Genomic DNA, 21,617 nt, shown 5'->3' with positions numbered 1-21,617 from the left:
TCTGAGAAAGGGGCTCTCATTTACGTCTGCCGGGGGAGAGGAGGAGTGTTTATTTTATAGACAATGTATATGCAATTTATCTAATAATCCGCAAAGCCTCAAACACAAGCTTTCAGGCACTCTTTTGACCCCACCGGTCTCATAACTCCCAATGTATCTGCAAAGAAGGCAGGTCGCCCACGTCCCCAGACCCGACGCCAAGGGACTGATCCTGCTCCAATCCTCCCCTCCACTGGCTTTTCCTTGGGATGTCTCCAGCCACTTCTCTCACTCCTATCCCCCAATCCCAGGTGGACCCGACACCCCTCTGGCTCTGGCTCGGCTCTTCGCCAGTCCCTGGCCCCGTCTTCACCTCCCTGGCCTCTTGCTGTGTCCCCCACCCCACAGCAACACGCGCGGCCCCTTTAAGAGACCGCAGCGGCCGGGCGGCCGTCCTCAGAGCCAGGCGGCACTCACCCACTGGTTGGCCTTGGGGCAGAAGGTGTACAGAGCAACCTGGCCCGTGAGGTCTGCGATGCTGGTGATGTAAGGGTCGTGTTGCTTCAGGGCCGCCAGGCTCATCTCCTGCCCAGCTCGACTCAGCGCCTCCATCTTGAAACCCGGAGCCTAGCCCCTCTGGCGGGGGCGGAGTCGCGGACAGGAAAGTGCCATCGAGGCAAGGTTCCCCCATCTGCGTCAGTCCCATCAACTTCCGCCTCTACGTGGGCCTCGCGGCATGGCGGTACGTTAGCCATTCTGGTCCGCCAAGCGCACGCACCGGACGCCGGGTTCCGGCGTTGTCAGGGTCCACGGCCCTACGACGTGGGGCGGTGTCCACGGCTGCGCAGTGAAGCTTGCAGGCTGGCGTCTGGCGCTTCCTTTCCCTGAGCTAAAACGACTGGGTCCTGGGGTCTGACCTCTAGCTAGCTTGCCGAGCTCTTTTCAGGCAAAGGCTGGAGACCGCCGAAGTGCCTGCCGGCTTCGCGGTTCGCTGTCTGGCAGGGCCCGGGGCCACAGAAGGAAAACAGCTCTGTGGAATGTGGAAATGCAGAACTCTACTGGGCCCGTTTAGAAAGCACAGAAAAGCATGGAAGAAAGGGAGAGGCGAGAAGCCTAGAAAATTACCCTAGATCTTAGGTATGGATATATCGACCTAAAAGAAAGAAGATGGGGCAAAGTTAATGCAAGCAGAGAGTTTATTTGGGTCAAGCTTGAGGATTGCAACCCAGGAGCATAGATTCAAGTTGCCCTGAATATACACTGATTAGCAGAAGGTACAAGTGGATTTTTTTTTTCTTTTTCTGTATTTCTGTCCTTCGTTTTTTGTTTTGTTTTGTTTTTTTTTTGAGAGGGAGTTTCGCTCTTATCGCCCAGGCTGGAGTGCAATGGCGCGATCTCGACTCACTGCAACCTCCGCCTCCAAGATTCAAGCGATTCTCCTGTCTCAGCGTCCCGAGTAGCTGGGATTACAGGGGCACGCCACCATGCCCTGATAATTTTTGTTTTTAGTAGAGACGAGATTTCGCCATGTTGGCCAGGCTAGTCTCGAACTCCTGACCTCAGGTGATCCACCCGCCTCGGCCTTCCAAAGTGCTGAGATTAGGGGCTTGAGCCACCGCGCCTGGCCTTTTTCTTTTTTTCTTTTTGAAACGGAGTCTCGCTCTGTCGCGCAGGCAGGAGTGCAGTGGCGCAATCTCAAGCTCACTACAACTTCTGCCTCCAGGTTTCAAGCGATTCTCCTGCCTCAGCCTCCCATTTAGCTGGGATTACAGGCGCCCGCCACCACACCTGGCTAATTTTTTCTTTTCCTTTTTTTTAGTAGAAATGGGGTTTCATGACGTTGGCCAGGCAGGTCTTGAACTCCTGACCTCAGGTGATCCGCCCGCTTCAGCCTCCCAAAGTGCTCTTTTCTTTTTTTGAAATGGAGTTTTGCTCTGTCACCCAGACTGGAGTGCAGTGGCACGATCTCAGCTCACTGCAATCTCTGCCTGCCGGGTTTAAGCGATTCTCTTGCGTCAGCCTCCTGAGTAGCTGAGATTACAGGCGCCCGCCACCACGCCCAGCTAATTTTTGTATTTTTTTTAGTAGAGATGAGGTTTCACCACATTGGCCAGGCTGATTTTGAACTCCTGACCTCAGGTCATCTGCCCTCCTCGGCCTCCCAAAATGCTGGGATTACAGGTGTGAGCCACCGCGACTGACTCACATAAATATTTTTGTTCAGTCCTGGGAAGAGTCCATGAAGGGTTTAATTTGTCTTGCTTCATTTAAAGCATTAAGCAGATCACTCATTCCTTTGGTAAATATCTGTTGAGCATTTTAGAGCATTTGAAAGAGTCAGGTACTAGCTAACAAGTAAAACAAATCATGGAGACTATAGGGAGTTCCATCCCCGCCAGACTTCTTAAAAAGCAACATTTCTTTCATTAAAAAGGGCATGGATGCCGGGTGTGGTGACTTATGCCTGTAATCCCAGAACATTGGGAGGCTGAGGTGGGCAGATCGCCTGAGGTCAGGAGTTCAAGACCTGCCTGGCCAATATGATGAAACCCCGTCTCTACTGAAAATACAAAAATTAGCCAGGTGTGGTGGTGCACACCTATATAGTCCCAGCTACTTGGGAGGCTGAGACAGGAGAATTGCTTGAACTCAGGAGGCGGAGGTTGCAGTGAGCCAAGATGGCGCCATTGCACTCCAGCCTGGGCGACAGAACAAGACTCAACAACAACAACAAAAAGGGCATGATAGCCAGGTGTGTTGGCTCACGCCTGTAATCCCAACACTCTGGGAGGCTGAGGAAGGTAGATCCCTTGAGGTCAGAAGTTGGAGACCAGCCTGGCCAACATGGTGAAACCCCATCTATACTAAAAATACAAAAATTAGCCGGGCATGGTGGCACATGCCTGTAATCCCAGCTATTCAGCAAGCTGAGACATGAGAATAGCTTGAACCCAGGAGACGGAGGTTGCAGTGAGGCAAGATTGCACCACTACACTCCAGAGCTTGGGCAACAGAGGGCGAAATTCCATCTAAAAAAAAAAGTGGGGCATGGTGGCGTGTACCTATAAGTCCCAGCTATTTGGTAGGCTGAGGTGGGGATCACTTGAGGTCAGGAGTTCAAGACCAGCCTGAGCAACATAGCAAGACCACGTCTGGAAAGAAAAAAAAATTGACGTCCCCAACAGAATTGAAAATTTTTGCAAGATAAAACCATATTTTCAAGAAAATAACACTGAATATTTGTATTGCCTATTATTTTACATCAAAGACCACTGTTTTTTGTGATTGTGTCGCTGAGAAGAGTCAATCTCTGTAAAATAGTTGAAGAAATTTATTCTGATCCAACTATGAGTGACCATAGCCCTTGACACAGCTCTCAGGAGATCCTGAGAACATGTGCCCAAAGTGGTTGGGGCACAGCCTGGTTTTATACATTTTTGGGAGACATGAGACATCAAATACATTTAAGATGTATATTGGTTCTGTCCAGAAAGGTGGAACAACCTGAATTGTGTGCCAGCACACCTGGCTAATGTAAATTTTTTTTTTTTTTTAAATGTAGAGATGGGGTCTGGCTCTGTTGCCCAGGCTGGTCTCAAACTCCTGGCCTTAACCAATCCTCTGGCCTAGGGTCTCCCAAAGTGTCACTCATAAAATGAGTTTTTTCCCCACTGTGTATCAGTCACAAACAAAGAACATCCCATTGAAAAAGGCAGTCAGGTTTTATTCATTTGCCAGGGAATGGAGCAGGTGAGCTGTTCCACTGAAAGCGTCTTTTCTTGAAGAATAAAAGGCAAGAGGTTTATTGCCTTTATTCCTATGGGGCAGGAAAGGATTGTTAGTATGTGCAGGGTGGGACTCTAGACAGGCAGGCTCAATTCATAAACGTGCATCTTCATACATTATATGTACACAAAATGGCAGATATTTTCTGTTAGGGAAGGGAATTTTAGCATTATAATGAGATGTTCATGATCTGAAGGCACCTAGGGTTTGCCTGTCCCCGTTTGCGCTGGTTTTGTGGTGTCTTGTCTTCCTCTGGCATCTGGTCAGGAGTCAAGAAGCTCTGGCGCCATCTGGTTTCTTTAAGCAGCAGTGCCTATAGATAAAGGGGCCAAAGAAAAACAATAAGAAAAAGGAGGCTGGGCGTGGTGGCTCACACCTGTAATCCCAGCACTTTGGGAGGCCGAGGTGAGTGGATCATGGGGTCAGGAGATCGTGACCATCCTGGCTAACATGGTGAAACCCCGTCTCTACTAAACATATAAAAAATTAGCCAGGCGTGGTCGCGGGCACCTGTAGTCCCAGCTACTCAGGAGGCTGAGGCAGGAGAATGGCATGAACCCAGGAGGCAGAGCTTGCAGTGAGCCGAGATCACGCCACTGCACTCCAGCCTGGGCGACAGTGAGACTCCATCCCCCCACTCCCACCCCACCCCCCAAAAAGGAACTTTCCCAGTTATTTCATCAGGACTGTCCTGGTTAACAAAAATGCTGAGATTACAGTCATGAGCCACCATGCCCAGCCCCCTTGTTTGTTAATGTAAAGAGAAATTTAGATTCTTTGCAGAATCATGTAAGCATGTACAAATGTGGACAAAGACACGGGGATCGTTCATTCACTCTTAAGTCAGTATTTATTGAACTCCTAATTGTGAGTTGGTGGCCCCTTGGGAGCATCTCATTCTGTTTAAGACATTCCTGGCTCTGGGGGGAAAAAGAAAGTAGGACAGTGCAAGGAAACAGGGATGATGCTAGAGACATTTCTCTTTGAAATCCAGAGGACAGAGCTGCTAACTGGCTGGGAAAGTCTAGGAGGGCTTCCTGAAGGAGATGATGTTCAAATTGGTGTTCCAGGGATGACTGGGAGTTCAGGGGGAAAAGGTAAGGCCTCTGGTTCATTTCACAGCTCAGTGGTGAGGTAAAGAAGATGTGGTCATCCTCATTTGACAGATGATTTAATTGAAACCTGTGGGGAGAAATCACTGGCTCAAAATTCCACACTAGTCACGGAGGATCCAGTATTAGAATCTAGGGACTCCTATCTTCTACCCTGGGATCTTTTCCTACACACCCCAAATGCCTTTCTTCCTTCCAGTGGCTGCAGGTAAGAGCCCTGTTCCTCTCTGCCTACCTTCAATCTGTTTTAAAAATCTGCACCCTAATTTTTAAAAATCTGCACTTTAATGTTTAAAAAACATACATTCATCTGGTACAAAATTCAAAAGGCACTCTTGAAACTGAATTTAGTTTTTTTTTCTTACATAGATTTCCTAAAATAATCTAAGACATTTCATTTTAATTTACTATTTTTGATTGAGCAGGGCTAGGCTAGTAAAGAACACCAAGTTATTTTAGGGAGTTTTCATATTTGGAATAGAAAATCACTCCGGGCCAGGTGCGATGGCTTACACCTGTAATCCCAGCACTTTGGGAGGCCGAGGCAGGCGGATCACAAGGTCAGGAGATCGAGACCATCCTGGCTAACACGGTGAAACCCCGTCTCTGCTAAAAATACAAAAAATTAGCCGGGCATGGTGGCGGGCGCCTGTAGTCCCAGCTACTCGAGAGGCTGAGGCAGGAGAATGGCATGAACCCGCAGTGAGCCGAGTTGCACCACTGCACTCCAGCCTGGGCGACAGAGTGAGACTCCATCTCAAAACAAACAAACAAACAAAATCAAAAAAAGAAAATCACTCCAAAACACATATTTGACTCCGTCTCAAAACAAACAAACAAAAAAAAACAAAAAAGGAAAATCACTCCAAAACACATATTTGCATGCCGCTAAACATGCTCTGATGCCCCATATAGCTCTTAGGACATATTAAAGATAATGGGAATATTTTGGACTTGAAATTCATCTTCATTTGTCGTGAGGCCTAATTTTGCCTTGTATTTGTGAATCAAACCTTAAGACCTTTCTTGTGTCTTTACACAATAGACTCTGAGAGGGCGAGATGGCATCTTAGTCTTATTATGCCCCTCAGCTCCTGGCATAGAGTAGACTCTCAATAAATATTCGTGATTGAATGTCCTCTTGAAACCCAACTACTTCAAGGCCACACACAAGACTACTAGGAAGGAGGGGAGGAAGCTGAGTGACAGAGGGGGGAAAGAGGCGCTATTCTACACACAGTAACCTACAGTCACTTTGTAATCGCCCAATGTGTTCTTCCTGCCTGCTGCACAGACAAAACCAATTTACGGAGACCATGGTATTACAGTAAAGAAAGAGGTTTTTTTTTTTTTTTTTTTTTTTTTTTTTTTTTTTTGAGATGGAGTCTCGCTCTGTTGCCCAGGCTGGAGTGCAGTGGCATGATCTGGGCTCACTGCCGCCTCCACCTCCTGGGTTCAGGCGATTCTTTTGCCTCAGCCTCCTGGGTAGCTGGGACTACAGGCGCGTGCCACCACACCCAACTAATTTTTGTATTTTTAGTAGAGACACGGTTTCACCACATTGGCCAGGCTGGTCTCAAACTCCTGACCTCTTGATCTGCCCTCCTGGGCTTCCTAAAGTGCTGGGATTACAGGCGTGAGCCACCACGCCTGGCCGAGAAAGAATTTTATAAATGCAGAGCTAACCAAATGGAAGGCTTAGAGTTATTATTCAAATTAGTCTTCCGGAGAACTCAGAGGTTGGGGTTTTTACGGATAATTTGGTGGGTAGTGGGCTAGGGAATGCATGCTACTGATTGGTTGGTGATGGAATCATAGGAGTGTGGAAAACTGTCCTCATGCACTGAGTCTGCCTCTGAGTGGGGGCCACAGGACCAGTTGAGTCATGAATCATGGGTCCAGATGGGGTCACTCAGTTGCCAGAATGCAAAGTCTGAAAAAATACCTCAAAAGACAAATCTTAGGGTCTATGACAGTGATGTTATCTATAGGAGCAATGGAGGAAGTCACAAATCTTGTGACCTTTGGCCACCTGACTCCTGAGCAGTAAGGGATTATAGAAACTATGCCTGCATTTTAGCAGAATTCAGGTCCCTCCCCTAATCCTAGTCTCATGGCCTTTCGTTAGTTTTACAAAGGTGGCTTCAGTCCCTGAGCAAGGAGGGGGTTGGTTTTAGGGAGAGATTATTATCATGCCTGCTTCCAAGTTAAACTATATACTAAATTCCTGTTATCATTAGCTTGGTCTGTGCCCAGAAATGAGCAAGAACAGCCAGTCTGTGAGGCTAGAAGGAAGATAGGGTCAGCCATGCTAGACTTTTGTCAGTGTCAGAAACTTTGCAATGGTGGTTTCAACTTTTGAGGTGTGTTCCATGTATGTCAACTTGTGTGTGTGTGAGAGAGAAATTGGGTCTTGCTATATTTCTCAATATAGCTATATGTGCTTGCTATATTTCCCAGGAGTTGAGGCTGGCCTCAAACTCCTGGGCTCAAGCATTCCTCCTGCCTCAGCCTCCCGAGTAGCTGGGCGTACAGGTGCATACCACCATGCTTGATCTATTTTTTTTTTTGAGATGGAGTTTCACTCTTGTGCCCAGGCTGGAGTGCAATGGCATGATCTCAGCTCACAGCAACCTCTGCCTCCAGGTTCAAGTGATTCTCCTGCCTCAGCCTCCCAAGTAGCTGGGATTACAGGCATGTGCCACCATGCCTGACTACTTTTGTATTTTTAGTGGAGACAGGGTTTCTCTGTGTTGGTCAGGCTGGTCTTGAACGCCCAACCTCAGAAGATCCACCTGCCTTGGCCTCGCAAAGTGCTGGGATTACAGGTGTGAGCCACCATGCCCAACCTGGCCTATTTTTTTAAAAATTAAAAATAATTTTAAAAAATGGGCTGGGTGCGGTGGCTCACGCCTGTAATCCCAACACTTTGGGAGGCCGAGGTGGGCAAATCATGAGGTCAGGAGATCGAGACTATCCTGGCTAACACGGTGAAACCCCGTCTCTTCTAAAAACTCAAAAAATTAGCCCGGTGTGGTGGTGGGCGCCTGTAGTCCCAGCTACTCGGGAGGCTGAGGCAGGAGAATGGCGTGAACCTGGGAGGTGGAACTTGCAGCGAGCCGAAATCGCGCCACTGCACTCCAGCCTGGGCGACAGAGTGAGACTCCGTCTCAAAAAAAAAAAAAAAAAAAGAAAACCTAAAACCCAATCAATCCAATCCCTCCTCTCCCCCACTTGGAGTGGCTTTGTGATAAAAAAAAAATCAAACTTGCCGCTTTACATCATGGGACCTAAGGGAAAGGCACTGGAATTCAAGTCGGGAAATCAGTCCTTCAGTTCCTAACCTACCAGCTGTGTAACTTTTTCAATTAGTCGCAGGCTTTCCATTTCTCCAGTGTAAAATCCAAAGCCTGTAGCGGGTCCAGGAGACACTGTTTGATCTGCCCTCCTGCTGTCTTTCTATTTCCGTTTTCTGAGAATTGTCCTCTTAATTATTTCACACTAGCCCACTGGCCACCTTGCTGTTCTATATATTACAAAAGAAAAAAATTACAACAAATTTAGTTTAAAGATCTAAATGGCTTTCATTTGTCATTCTTGCATTGGGTATATAAAATATAATCATTATTCCAATGAGCTGATCAGAGGAGCTTGGCTTTACAGGCAGAGAAGGGCTGAAGAAAGCAGAAACAGGAAACAAAAAGCGGATTGGTCACTTCAAAGTTACTTTCCTTATAGGGTTAGAACAGAGAAATTTCCTTATGCCAACTCAGGTAAACTAGGGCCCTTCTGATTGGTTGCTGTGACTCTCCTGTTTTTGGAAAATGGGCCCTTTTCAGAGTTCAGCTGGATTATGTCACTTAGCACAAGTGACTCCAATATGGTTTCGTCTGGTCTGCTGAGGCCTAGTGCAGGAGGCTAGTCCAAAATAATGGCCTCCCATACACTTCGTTTAACAATGTCAAATCAGTCTTGTCTCAGGTCCTTTGTCCTTGCTGTTCCCCTTTTCTGAAACATTCTTCTTTCTGTTATTTCTTAGATATCCTCATGACTCATTTCCTTCACTTTCTTCATAGCACTTATCTGCAAGTTGTAGTTATTTATGTGTGGTCTGTCTCATTCATTTGATGAAGCTAGGAATCATGTCTGTCTCTTTGACCATCATATTCCCAGCACCTGGCAGAGGCAAGGCCTAACATACATATCTCTTGAATTAATTGGAATGTTAGGATGCTCTCTCTTCATCTATCGCATAAATCTTACAGAAGGGATGGTGGTTTGAACTCCACCTCTAACAAAGCATTTGTTTCTCATGAGTGCTAATTAAATAATAATGCCTGATTTACTTGTATTAATATATTCTCATTCTGAGGCTTAATGCTTCCTGAAGCAAACGTAATGTTTTCAGTGTAGCCTAGAACAATCTTCAGCACCTTTTCAATCTTACAAGTTTCTCCATTTCAATTCTCTTCTTCTCTCCCCACATTTCCCCTCTTCTCTGCCCTCCTTTACCTCTCCCTCTCCCCACTCTTTCCCTTTCCTCTCTCTCTCTCTGATTTTTAAAATTAATTCTGGAAGTATCTGCTTATTCCTGTTCGCTTTTTTGGGCCAGGAAACTAAAGCTAACTAATTTTCTCAAGGTCATGTAATGATTCATCTGCTGAGTTAGGATTAGCACCTTCTAGCCTTGGCTTCGAGGTGGATCACGTATCTTGCTACTATGCTGCCTGGCAGGCTCTTAAATTACACTGGCTACACGTGAGTGAAACTTGTTATCCTTGTGCTGCTGTTTCACCACCGATATTTATTTTTCATGATTGATCCAAAAAATTGTGGACTTACTGTAAAATTCATTTCCAGGTCCTTACCAGATATTTGGGACAGTAATGCTTGCTTTTGGTTTCTCAGAAAGGTCTCAGAACTTTGTATTTTAAAATGATACTTTATGAAAGTATTTTTAAAGGTGCTTGATGTTCTCTAGAATTACACTTCTGAAATGTGAACTAGGCTAGTCTGTCAGTTCTGGAGCAGAAATGCTTTCAACTAGAAAGGAAGAAATAGCTGTTCCATTTGGAGTAATGCACCTAGAACATAAGAAGGTGGGACTAGACAGCCTTTAGTTCATCCCTTTATTACCAGACAAGACTGTATGTAACACAGTGTTTTTATGATGTTGGTAGGTAGAAAGTATTATGTTTTTTTACTGTTACTTAATCCAATGTAATGTTTCAAATAGCAATAGCACAGCAGTGGAATAAACAATAGCAATATAGTCAACGGATACACTACTTACCCATGAAGCTCAAAGTACTTCTCAGGTATACATAGTCACAAGCTCTCAAAACAGATACTGGATGTACATAAATTGTTGCCCATTTGCAGATGAAAGAGTTCAGAGGTAGGAGGAGATTAGCTGATTTGACGGTGGCAGAGCTCTTTTGGGTTCACCAACAATCCTTTGATCCTTTCCCATTGTATTGGGCACACAGCTAGGCTTCATTTCCCAAGCGCCTTTGCATTAGGCATGGCTCTATGACCCAATTCTGGTCAGCAGAATATTAGTGGAAAAGCTGTGTGCCATCTGCAGGCCCAGGCTTGAAGGAGCATGTTGTCCCTCCACACTTTCTTATCCCCTTTCTGTTGACTGGGTGCAGCAATGGTGAGACCGTAAGGAATGGCAGAGCCAGGACTGGAAAGAGCTTGGACCTTGAAGCACCACACTAAGGAGTGTTGCCTGATGACCAGACTATCCTTCTCAGACTGTTATGTGAATGAGAAGCAGAGCCTGTTGACTTTAAGAGATGATGAACTTTGGGGTCTCTGTTACCTCGGTGAAACCTATCTCAGTTAATTACATGGCTCCAGATTGTTTAGGAAGTCAGCAATAAAACTTCAGCCTTCAGAAATAGAATTAAAATTAAGCACATGATTTACCAGAACACACTGCTTAGTGCTTTGACAATAAGTCAAGATTTTAAAAGAACTCCAGGCATAGCTCTGCATTTACAATCAGTTAGAGGCACAAATTTGCAGAGTCACAAAGTGGCTAAAGACCAAAAATGTTTTTGTCTATACCATTAGGCAATTGATTTTGCAATTGCATCATGAAGTAATCTGCCTAGCCCAAATGGGAGGTTGTCATTTAAAATGCACTTTTCCATGACAGTTCCACAAATATGCTCAGAGTTCCTTTAATCCTGCCTTTCTTTTCCCCTCAGGCATACTAAAATACAAGTATTTCTTAAACCAACAAAATAAGAAGAGTTTGATTAAAGGCATCTGTCCACTTTTTCAATTCTGAACACTGCAAGCTTCTTTGTTGTTTCTGAAGTACCAACAGAACCTATAGACTCTTTCTGTTCCTGGATGCTTTCTGTATCTTCCCAGTTTCAGTTCTAGGGTGCTTCTAATCTTATATTACCATTATTTATTCACAAATATTTATTTATCTGGCAGTTAACACAGTAATAATAATAATAATAATAATAATAATAATTCTTTTTAGAGATGGGGGTCTTGCTATGTTGCCCAGGCTGGAATGCAGTGGTGATTCACAGGTGTGATCATAGTGCATTGCAGCCTCCAACTCCTGGGCTCAAGTGATCCTCCTGCCTCAGACTCCCCAGTAGCTAGAAATACAGGTGTGTGCCAACATGCCTGGTTCATAATGATTTTTACATATGCATTTAATTCATTTGATTTTTTTTTTTTTTTTGAGACGGAGTCTCACTCTGTTGCTGAGGCTGGAGTGCAGTGGCACCGTGTTGGCTCACTGAAACCTCCATCTCCTGGGTTCAAGCAATTCTCCTGCCTCAGCCTCCCGAGTAGGTGGGATTACAGGCACCCACCACCATGTCTGGCTAGTTTTTATATTTTTAGTAGAGATAGGGTTTCACCATGTTTGCCAGGCTGGTCTTGAACTCCTGACCTCAGGTAATCTACCCACCTCGGACTCCCAAAGTGCTGGGACTACAGGCGTGAGCCACTGTGCCCGGCCTCATTTAATAAGTTTTAGTTCCCTTGGATCTGAAATTTGATTGTTCGACGACCAGGACATGCTGATAAGCTGTTGAACTCCTACGGATCAAATTTGCACAGAAACACCCATAGGAATGAATTATTGATCTTCATTGTATCCTCCCACTTTGAGGTAAAACCGCAGTGTTACATAGTTAAAGGGTTCAGTTGCTTCCTATTTTTTCAATTGCATGCTGTCTTAATTTAGGTCTCCAACATGTGCTCTACTTGGGGCAAAACCGATACAGGATTCACTAGGAGTCTTACTTGTGTAAATCACTCATTATAAGATTTGTGGTATAATCTTATAATGAGTGATTTACACGTCTTAATTTAGGTCTCCAACATGTGCTCTACTTGGGGCAAAACCGATACAGGATTCACTAGGAGTCTTACTTGTGTAAATCACTCATTATAAGATTTGTGGTATAATGGCCGGGCGCGGTGGCTCAAGCCTGTAATCCCAGCACTTTGGGAGGCCGAGACGGGCGGATCACGAGGTCAGGAGATCGAGACCATCCTGGCTAACCCGGTGAAACCCCGTCTCTACTAAAAAAATACAAAAAACTAGCCGGGCGAGGTGGCGGGCGCCTGTAGTCCCAGCTACTCGGGAGGCTGAGGCAGGAGAATGGCGTGAACCCGGGAGGCGGAGCCTGCAGTGAGCTGAGATCCGGCCACTGCACTCCAGCCTGGGCGACAGAGCGAGACTCCGTCTCAAAAAAAAAAAAGATTTGTGGTATAATGAACACAGTCCAGATATTGGACTACATTTATGTTATTTTTGGTAAACTTAAATTCATTTATCTTGAGGGCTCAAGTGTTGAAAATATTCTGTCTTTTCCCACTCAATTGCACTTATAGAAATTAATGTTAAACAAGATATATTGAAAATCACTGTGAATTACTGAAATGCCATAATTTAGTGAAGAGTAACTGTCGCAATATGAAAAACCATTCACTCATTTGTATGTTGCCTGCAGCCTTGAATTTAAGGAATATTACCTGTAGTGGGCCTTGAAGGAGATCTTAATGTTTATTATCTAAAGAGAAGGGCATAAATTATGCTTAGCTATTAAATAAGCATCAATATAATAGAATAACCAATTTTTCTTGCATAATAAAATTGTTGCCACTACTGTGATAAAAGAGGTTGAACTGGTTCAGGAGTGGTCCTTTTTACTTTGCTCAAGAACACTAGAAGAATTAAAAATTTATGAATTACCTCCTAGAAACAATGATCTGGGACAGAAATGTAATAAAACACCCACTCTCCTGTGTCCTCCTAAGCTGCTCCATGCTGCTTCATTTTGTGACTGTATTAGTGTGACAACTTTCGGAACCTCTAGAAACTGTCTTTTGGCAAAGATGAAGATTTACAAACCAAAAGATGTCTTATTGAAAATCCGGAGGCAGGCCGGGCGCGGTGGCTCAAGCCTGTAATCCCAGCACTTTGGGAGGCCGAGACGGGCGGATCACGAGGTCAGGAGATCGAGACCATCCTGGCTAACATGGAGAAACCCCGTCTCTACTAAAAAAATACAAAAAACTAGCCGGGCGAGGTGGCGGGCGCCTGTAGTCCCAGCTACTCGGGAGGCTGAGGCAGGAGAATGGCGTGAACCCGGGAGGCGGAGCTTGCAGTGAGCAGAGATCCGGCCACTGCACTCCAGCCTGGGTGACAGAGCGAGACTCCGTCTCAAAAAAAAAAAAAAAAAAAAAAAAAAAAAAAAAAAAAAAAAAGAAAATCCGGAGGCAGATGATGTAGAAAGGTAATGTTAAAATGTGAACCAAATAGAATCTCATTATGTATGTTCTGTATATTTGTAATTTTATTTTCTTTGGATCACTGATAAGTAGAAGCAAAAAAAAAAAAAAGTGAAATAAGAAGATATGGCATCAAAATCTCATACAATCAAATGTCTTCCTGGGTAAAACTGCATGAGAAATATGATATAGTTATTTTTGTATGAAATCTTCTAGTAGCATAAGCTGCCAACATTACTTCTTAAAAGAGTTACCTCTGGTTTTGAAAAGTCATTTTTTATTGTTCCTTTGACCTCTCAGATACTTCTTTGTTTTTGTTCTCTTAAGGGTATGTTAAAGCACATGTATTTGTGTAATATTTAATGCTGGAAAATAGTCCAAGTGAGACTGTTTGGTGATAGATGTAACTTAGTTTTAAGGGATGTTGGAAGGAAATTGGGGTTTTTAAATTGTAAATGGCTACAAATTGTGTGTTTCTTAAGTATTGGTGACTTAAATGGATGTTTTCATTTAGAAAGGTTTTCGTTTTCTCAACTAGTGACCCCTTTCCTATTATTGTTTTCCACCGATGGCCTTTCATTCTTCAATAATGAAACACAGGAGAACATACACAATTTCAAACTTTCCATTTATCTGTTTTTGAGCTAGACTGACTTCTAGTTTAGTAAAGGTAATGGAAGTACGATTGCTCAGGTGAAACATTACCATATCGGCACTTTCTGCTTTCTACAAATTCCTGCATTTAAGTAATTTACTGAAAACTAAGCTTGGGAGGAAAAAATTCCCAACCACAGTTTATACTAAGGGAATATATGTGAATAGAATTTCTAAATTCTTTAGTTAGTGAATCCCTGAGTATTGACATACATCATCTATAGAAAACAGCCAACAGATCTGTTGAAAGGCACACAAAGGAAACAGTGCCTTGTAGCTTGTAATTGTTAGAAATATGTCAGCTGCATCAAACTGACAAGTAATCTTTATTTTTTTTGTTTGTTTGTTTTTGGGACGGAGTCTTGCTCTGTCTCCCAGGCTGGAGTGCAGTGGTGTGATCTCAGCTCACTGCACCTCCACCTCCCGGGTTCAAGCGATTCTCTTGCCTTAGCCTCCAGAGTAACTGGGACTACAGGCGTGCACTACCACGCCCAGCTAATTTTTGTAGTTTTAGTAGAGACGGGGTTTCACCATGGTGGCCAGGATGGTCTTGATCTCTTGACCTTGTGATCCGCCCTCCTTGGCCTCCCAAAGTGCTGGGATTACAGGGGTGAGCCACTGCGCCAGGCCAAACTGACAAGTAATCTTTTTTTTTGTTTGTTTTTTGTTTTTGAGATGGAGTCTTGTTCTGTTGCCCAGGCTGGAGTGCAGTGGCACAATCTTGGCTCACTGCAAGCTCCATCTCCCAGGTTCACGTCATTCTCCTGCCTCAGCCTCCTGAGTAGCTGGGACTACAGGTGCACGCCCGCACGCCCGGCTAATTTTTTGTATTTTCAGTAGAGACGGGGTTTCACTGTGTTAGCCAGGATGGTCTCGATCTCCTGACCTCGTGATCCACTCGCCTCGGCCTCCCAAAGTGCTGGGATTACAGGCGTGAGCCATTGTGCCCGGCCGAGGACAGGTAATCGTAATGTCATATTTTGCTGTGCCTTCTCAGAATGAGCAAGGAGTCTTTTCTCCCCCTCAAAGAAGTCAACTGATTTTTAATTAATTAATTAATTAATTAATTTTTATGCAATCCTTTTCCAGGTAAGCAACTGATTTTGAAAGTTAGAATAGCATAGATCTTTTCTGATATGGGTCAAATTATCTTTTTAAAAGTTATCCATAAAGGGTATCACTGACCCTAAAAAAAGAGCAGTCTTTTCATTTCGTCCTTTCGAACCAGAGACTGGTCATGCAAAATAGGTTTCAGAGGCAAAGCCAATGAGTTTACATTATTCTTAAGTCTGGTGGAGGGTCAACATGTTAACACTGTGAAACAAAAGAGGACTGACCTTTTCTACAAATATGAGTTAGGCCCTGTCTTAGTCCATCTGAGTTGCTATAACAAAATACCTTAGACTATTATAAACAACATAAATGAATAGTTCACAGTTCTGAAGGCTGGCACCAAGATCATGGTGCCAGTAGAGTCAGCGTCTGGTGAGGGCTCTCTGCTTCACAGATAGCACCTTCTTGTCGCATCTTCACATAACAGAAAGGCAAACGGGCTCCCCCAAGTCTCTTTTATTTTATTTATTTATTTATTTCTGAAATGGAGTTTCTCTCTTGTCACCCAGGCTGGAATACAATGGCACTATCTCAGCTCACTGCAACCTCTGCCTCCCGGGTTCAAGCAATTCTCCTGCCTCAGCCTCTTGAGTAGATGGGATTACAGGCACCCACCACAACACCCAGCTAATTTTTGTATTTTTAGTAGAGATGGAGTTTCACTGTTGGCCAGGCTGGTCTCAAACTCCTGACCTCAGGTAATCCACCAGCCTCGGCCTTGCAAAGTGTTGGGATTACAGGCGTGAGCCACCACACCTGGCCCAAGTCTCTTTCAGAAAGGCATTAATCCCATTCATCAAGGTGGAACCCTCATGACCTAATCACCTCCCAGATGTCCACCATCCCAATGCCACGGCACTGGGGATTAAGTTTCAACATATGAATTTGGTGGGGTCACAAATCTTCAGGCCATAGTAGGCCCACATCCGTTAGACTTACTCACTTTCTAGAACTGAGTGAGCAAAGCGAACTGCCGACTGCATGATCTCAAGATGTGGCCATGGTGACTGCCTCTTCATCACTTCTCCTTTGTGGTCACCTGTCCTCTAAGATGCAGATGAGATGAAAATGAAATGTTAAAAGCTAAGGGGGAAAACACAGGCTTGGCTTTCCTATCAATTTCTACTCCATTTTAAAATCTAGTTTTATTTATTTATTTATTTATTTTAGAGATAGGGTCTCGCTCTGTCACTTAGGCTGGAGTGCAGTGGTGTGATCATGGTTCACTGCAGCCTCAACCTCCTGGGCTCCAGTGATCCTCTCACCCAAGCCTCCCAAGTAGCTGGGACCACAGGCATGCAACACTATGCCTGGCTTATTTTTTAATTTTTTTGTAGAATCGGGGTGTCACTCTGTTGCCCAGGCTGGCCTCAAGTGATCCTCCTGCCTTGGCCTCCCAAAGTGATTACAGGTATGAGACACCACTGCCCTGCCTGAATCAGTTTTATTTAAAGCCGTCACCATCAGATGTGTGTATGGTGCACTAAAATACTCTATTTTTTTGAAACAGGGTCTCGGTCTGTTGCCCAGGCTGGAGTGCAGTGGTGTGATCTTGGCTCACTGCAGCCTCTGCCTTCCGGGTTCAAGCAATTCTCCCACCTCGGCTGGGATTAAAGGGGCACAGCACCATGCCCAGCTACATTTTTAATAGAGACAGGGTTTCACCATGTTGGCCAGGCTGGTCTCGAACTCCCGGCCTCAAGTGATCCATCTGCCTTGGCCTCCCAAAGTGCTGGGATTACAGGTGTGAGCCACCGCGCCTGGCCAATGTTTTTAACTTTAAACCAAAAACATAGTCAGTACACTTTTGAGGACTCAGTAGTGTTCCTTCCAATAAACATTTATTCATTTCAATTTTTTATCACATCCATGGTAGATTTATTAGAAATTATTGTGATTCTTTGGAAAAGTATTTATAGAAGTGTGGAAAATAATAAAGAGGCCAAAGTTTACATGATTAACATATTAGGTAGTTCAATTTTGAATAGACAGAACAATCTTGGGCCTACAGTTCCAGGATAAGAACACTGATAAACTATATCAGAGCTCTGCCACGATGAACAAAGCACCGTGCTTTTGGTACTTTGATCTTCAATATATTCCCTGCCATATTAACCCATTATGTAGAATGTCCGTATATATTATCTCCTTTAACTCAATCCGGGACAGGGCAAAGATCATTACCCTTGTTTTATTGAGGGAAAAATGGGCACTTCAATATACAAAATGACAGAGCCTGTGTGCACAGAGGTGGAGCCAGCACTTACCGCCACAGCATTCATCCCGCAAGCTTGTTCTTCCTCACTGTCCATGGACTCATCTGGGATCTTAACCCTTTGGCTTCCAAGAAATCATTTAACAAGACCCATAAACAAATGCTAATGGACTCATGGTGGTCTAGAGGGCCATTCCCAGGTGTTATGTATTTTACCTGATCTACCCTACTAGTGGCTTTTATAGTGGATGTTTCACCAAAGCATGAAAGATAGTTTTGTGCTAGCAAGATAATAAAACTGAGCTGTGAAGCAAGAAAGGAGAAATCCATAAAAATTCTAGTGTCCATAAAATTTTATTAGATAGCATAAGAACTCTGGGAATTATTTTTGAAAGATCCTTGTGATTGACCTAACTCTTAATTTTGTGACTGGAGCTGGCCTTGCTTTGGAGCTAGCCACAGGTTTCCTTATCTCCTGCCTCCTCAGTGCTGAGCAACTCAGTGCATTCACTCCCACAGAACTGGACTTTGGAAGGTCTGTTTTTGGCTTTGCCTCCTCTGCAGGTGGGGTGCAACCAAGTCAAGATGCTTCCTCTGGAATAGAGTTAATTCTGGATATCTTAGGAACATATCTGGATTCCAATCTGTGGAATGTCCATGATTTTTCTTTTTTTTCTTCCTTTTACCATTACCTTCTTATTAAAATTTCTGTGGTGGCATATGCTTGTAATCCTAGCAGTTGGGGATGCTAATGTGGGAGGATTGCTTGGGACGATGAGTTCGAGGATACAGTGAGCCATGATTGTGCCACTGAACTCCAGCCCAGGCAACAGAGCGAGACCCTATCTCAAACAAACAAACAAAAAATTTTCATCAGGTAATTAGCAGTTGGAAAGAGAAGTTAGAAGACGGGGGAACTAGCAATATAAAACAGTATATGGTCCCGATATCTAGGGCTGGGTGTCCGGATGAAGAGTGCTCAGAGAAGCTATTATGGAAAAGTCAGTAATGCAACTGAGCCTTAGTGAATGGATAGAGTTAGGATAGCCTGAGAGGAGAGGAGAAGATGCCACGTCCAATTGTTTTTCTTTCATTTTTCTTTTTCTTTTTCTTTTTGAGAGAGAGTCCTACTCTGTTGGCCAGGCTGGAGTGCAGTGGCACGACCTCGGCTCACTGCAACCTCTGTTTCCCGGGCTCAAGCAATTCTACCTCAGCCTCTGGAGCAGCTGGGATTATGGGTGTGTGCCACCACACCTGGCTAATTTTTGCAGTTTTAGTAGAGACAGGTTTTACCATATTGGCCAGGCTGGTCTTGAACTCCTGAACTCAGGTGATCTGCCTGCCTCAGCCTCCCAAAGTGCTGGGATTACAGGCGTGAGCACCGCGCCTGGCTTCTTTCTTTTTTTAAGAGACAGGGTCTCATGCTGTCACCCAAGCTTGTGTGTTCAGTGGTGTGGTCATGGCTTACTGTAACCTCCAACTGCTGGGCTCAAGTGATCCTGTCTCAGCCCCCCAAGTAGCTGGAACTACAGGCACACATCACCACACCTGGCTGATTTTTAATTTTTTTTTTTTTTTTCTAGAGATGGAGTCTTGCCATGTTGCCCAGGCTGGTCTTGAACTCCTGGGCTCAAGTGATCCTCTCACTTCAGCCTTCTGAGAAGCTGGGATTACAGGTGTGAACCACTGCACTTGGCCAATTCTTTTTGTTGTTTTTGTTTCAGAGAAAATCATATGAATTCTCTTTGAGGTTACACTCTTTTGGACTATGTCTTGGGCAGAACTTTTTCTTTTTTCCTATCTGTCGTGGTATTTGTTAAAGCAGTGTTTCACTGAAAGCTTTAAGACACCTAGCATCTGAGCATTCTAAATCAGAAAGTCAAATAATCTTGGCTTTCCCATCTGATGGCTGGCCCCTTGGAAGAAGTCATTTAACTTGTCTGGATATGTTTTCTCATCTGAAAAAATAGGGTTGATATTACCTTCTTCCCAGGCTTACAGAAATTGAGAAATTTGCCTATGTTGAGAAGAACATGGGCCTTCCACTTAGTAAAGAGCTTAGTCAAGAACAATATTCTCTTCCCTCTTCACAGGCCATAAATGATAGATTCGTTTTATAAGTAGGCGACAGCCAGCACGACTCCTGGCAGCATGCATTAAGAATGTGGTAACTCCACTCAAATGCTTGGCTCTGGAATTTGGGTCAGGCTTCCTGGAAACTCAAGCCTGACCTTTCGCTGGTGGCCACCTGGAGACCCCTCATACTTGTCTGGGAAATGGATAGTGGCACCACAGTTCACATTTCCCAGTACATTGCCATCCACAACCCTCTAGATCCCTTAAACACATGCTAGCTGTCAAGAGAAGTAAAGGACAACAGAATTTAGGACTGAAAAGTGCTGAGTCCAGGCATATATGTTAACAAGTGAGGACATTTGTTAGCCAAGGACAAGTGCATATTGCTAGGTAATCAGAAGTTTTCCACTGAGCTGCTCCAGCTCAGAGCTATAGTAATTTTTCTTATGTATATTTTAATGAATGACTTTCAAAAAGCCTACAGCAGTGCAATCAGATGAGGGATACTTGCTAGTTAAGCCCACTGTCTACCAGGAGAGAGGGAGAGATGGCTTTCTATAATTAAGGCCACTAAGGGGGAGAACTCGGATCTGATTTTGGAGCTTGTTCTAAGTCTAGAAAGCAAAGAAAGGCCCTCTAGCAAGCAAAATAACATCTCTTTAAAAGCTAAATGTAATTTCAGAGTGCATCAGGTACACACCTATAAGTCCTGTGTCCCTATGCTCCAGGGTTTCTGTTGAAAGAATAACAAAAACAAGTGACAAGTAATTCTAGTCAGAGAAACAGAACCAAGGCAAAAAGAAAAGAAAAGAAAAGAAAAGAAAACCCCAAAAAACACACCAAAAAACAAAAAACAAAAAAACGCCAAAAAAAAAAAAAAAACCTCCCAAACAAACAAAGAAACCCTCCCCTTGGCCAGGCGGTGGCTCATGCCTGTAATCCCAGCACTTTGAGAGGTCCAGGTGGACGAATCGTGAGGTCAAGAGATCGAGACCATCCCGGCCAACATGGTGAAACTTTTTCTCTACCAAAAATACAAAAATTAGCTGGGCATGTGGCACGTGCCTGTAGTCCCAGCTACTTGGGAGGCTGAGGTGGGAGAATCGCTTGAACCTGGGAGGCGGAGGTTGCAGTGAGCCGAGATCACGCCACTACACTCCAGCCTGGAGACACAGCAAGACTCCATCTCAAAAAACAAAAAAACAAGGAAAAAAACCCCTCCCTTAAACATCTACTCCTAACACTGGAAGGCGGGAACTTCTGTGAATTTGCTTCAACTACATAACTAGGCTCTTAATGCACAGCAGGGCCGCCATCTTGCAAGTCTGCAAGGGCTTCCGTTCTCTGCTTCTTGCTCTAACATTCAGTGACTCAGCAGAGAGGGGGGCTCATGCTGAAGAAGGCGTTTATTCTCTGAGTGATGAGGTTAGCGTTGGTGTTGGGGACAGGGAAGAGAAGGTCTTAGAGGTGAAAAAATGATGTTATGGTTACTATCTTCTTTCCCTCTTTTCTTCGCCTTGTCATTAAATGGTGCAGAAAACAGGTCAGCTTTTGGAAGTGTTTGAAAATAGCCTTTTAATGTTTTAGGCAGCTGACTAAACTCTTGTTCAGAGCGGACTTTGGACCAGAAAATGGAATCATCACCTGGGGAAAAGGGAAATTAAAGGCTGTTTTAATTATGTGAAGAAAAACATTGATACAGTACTTTGCTGTTACTTAATGATGATGCTATTTGCAGACTCCCTTTTGACGAAGAAATCAGCCTTCTTAGGAAGGAAGAGACTTTTTTTTTGAGACGGAGTCTCAGTCTTGAAGTCCAGTGGTGCCATCTCGGCTCACTGCAACCTCCACCTCCTGAGTTCAAGTGATCCTCCCAGCTCAGCCTCCCAAGTAGCTGGGATTAC

General features: G+C 44.4%; 2 protein-coding genes across 5 annotated transcripts in view; one reads left to right on the top strand and one right to left on the bottom strand.

Moving 5' to 3' along the window:
• The window catches only part of DCP1A (decapping mRNA 1A), a 65,146-nt gene extending 64,467 nt beyond the window's left edge, over positions 1 to 679 (bottom strand). Inside the window, exon 1 of the mRNA XM_007984575.3 lies at positions 457 to 679. Within this exon, the coding sequence (XP_007982766.1) occupies positions 457 to 591 (135 nt within the window). The 5' untranslated portion in view covers positions 592 to 679. The remainder of the gene's footprint in view (positions 1 to 456) is intronic.
• The window catches only part of CACNA1D (calcium voltage-gated channel subunit alpha1 D), a 479,329-nt gene that overhangs the window by 17,788 nt on the left and 439,924 nt on the right, over positions 1 to 21,617 (top strand). The gene's annotated exons all lie outside the window — the stretch shown is intronic.

This window comes from Chlorocebus sabaeus, chromosome 22 (genome assembly GCF_047675955.1).
Source record: "Chlorocebus sabaeus isolate Y175 chromosome 22, mChlSab1.0.hap1, whole genome shotgun sequence".
In the NCBI taxonomy this organism is placed as follows: domain Eukaryota; kingdom Metazoa; phylum Chordata; class Mammalia; order Primates; family Cercopithecidae; genus Chlorocebus; species Chlorocebus sabaeus.
The sequence above is the reverse complement of the archived record's forward strand: the minus strand, read 5'-3'. Positions and strand labels throughout refer to the sequence as shown.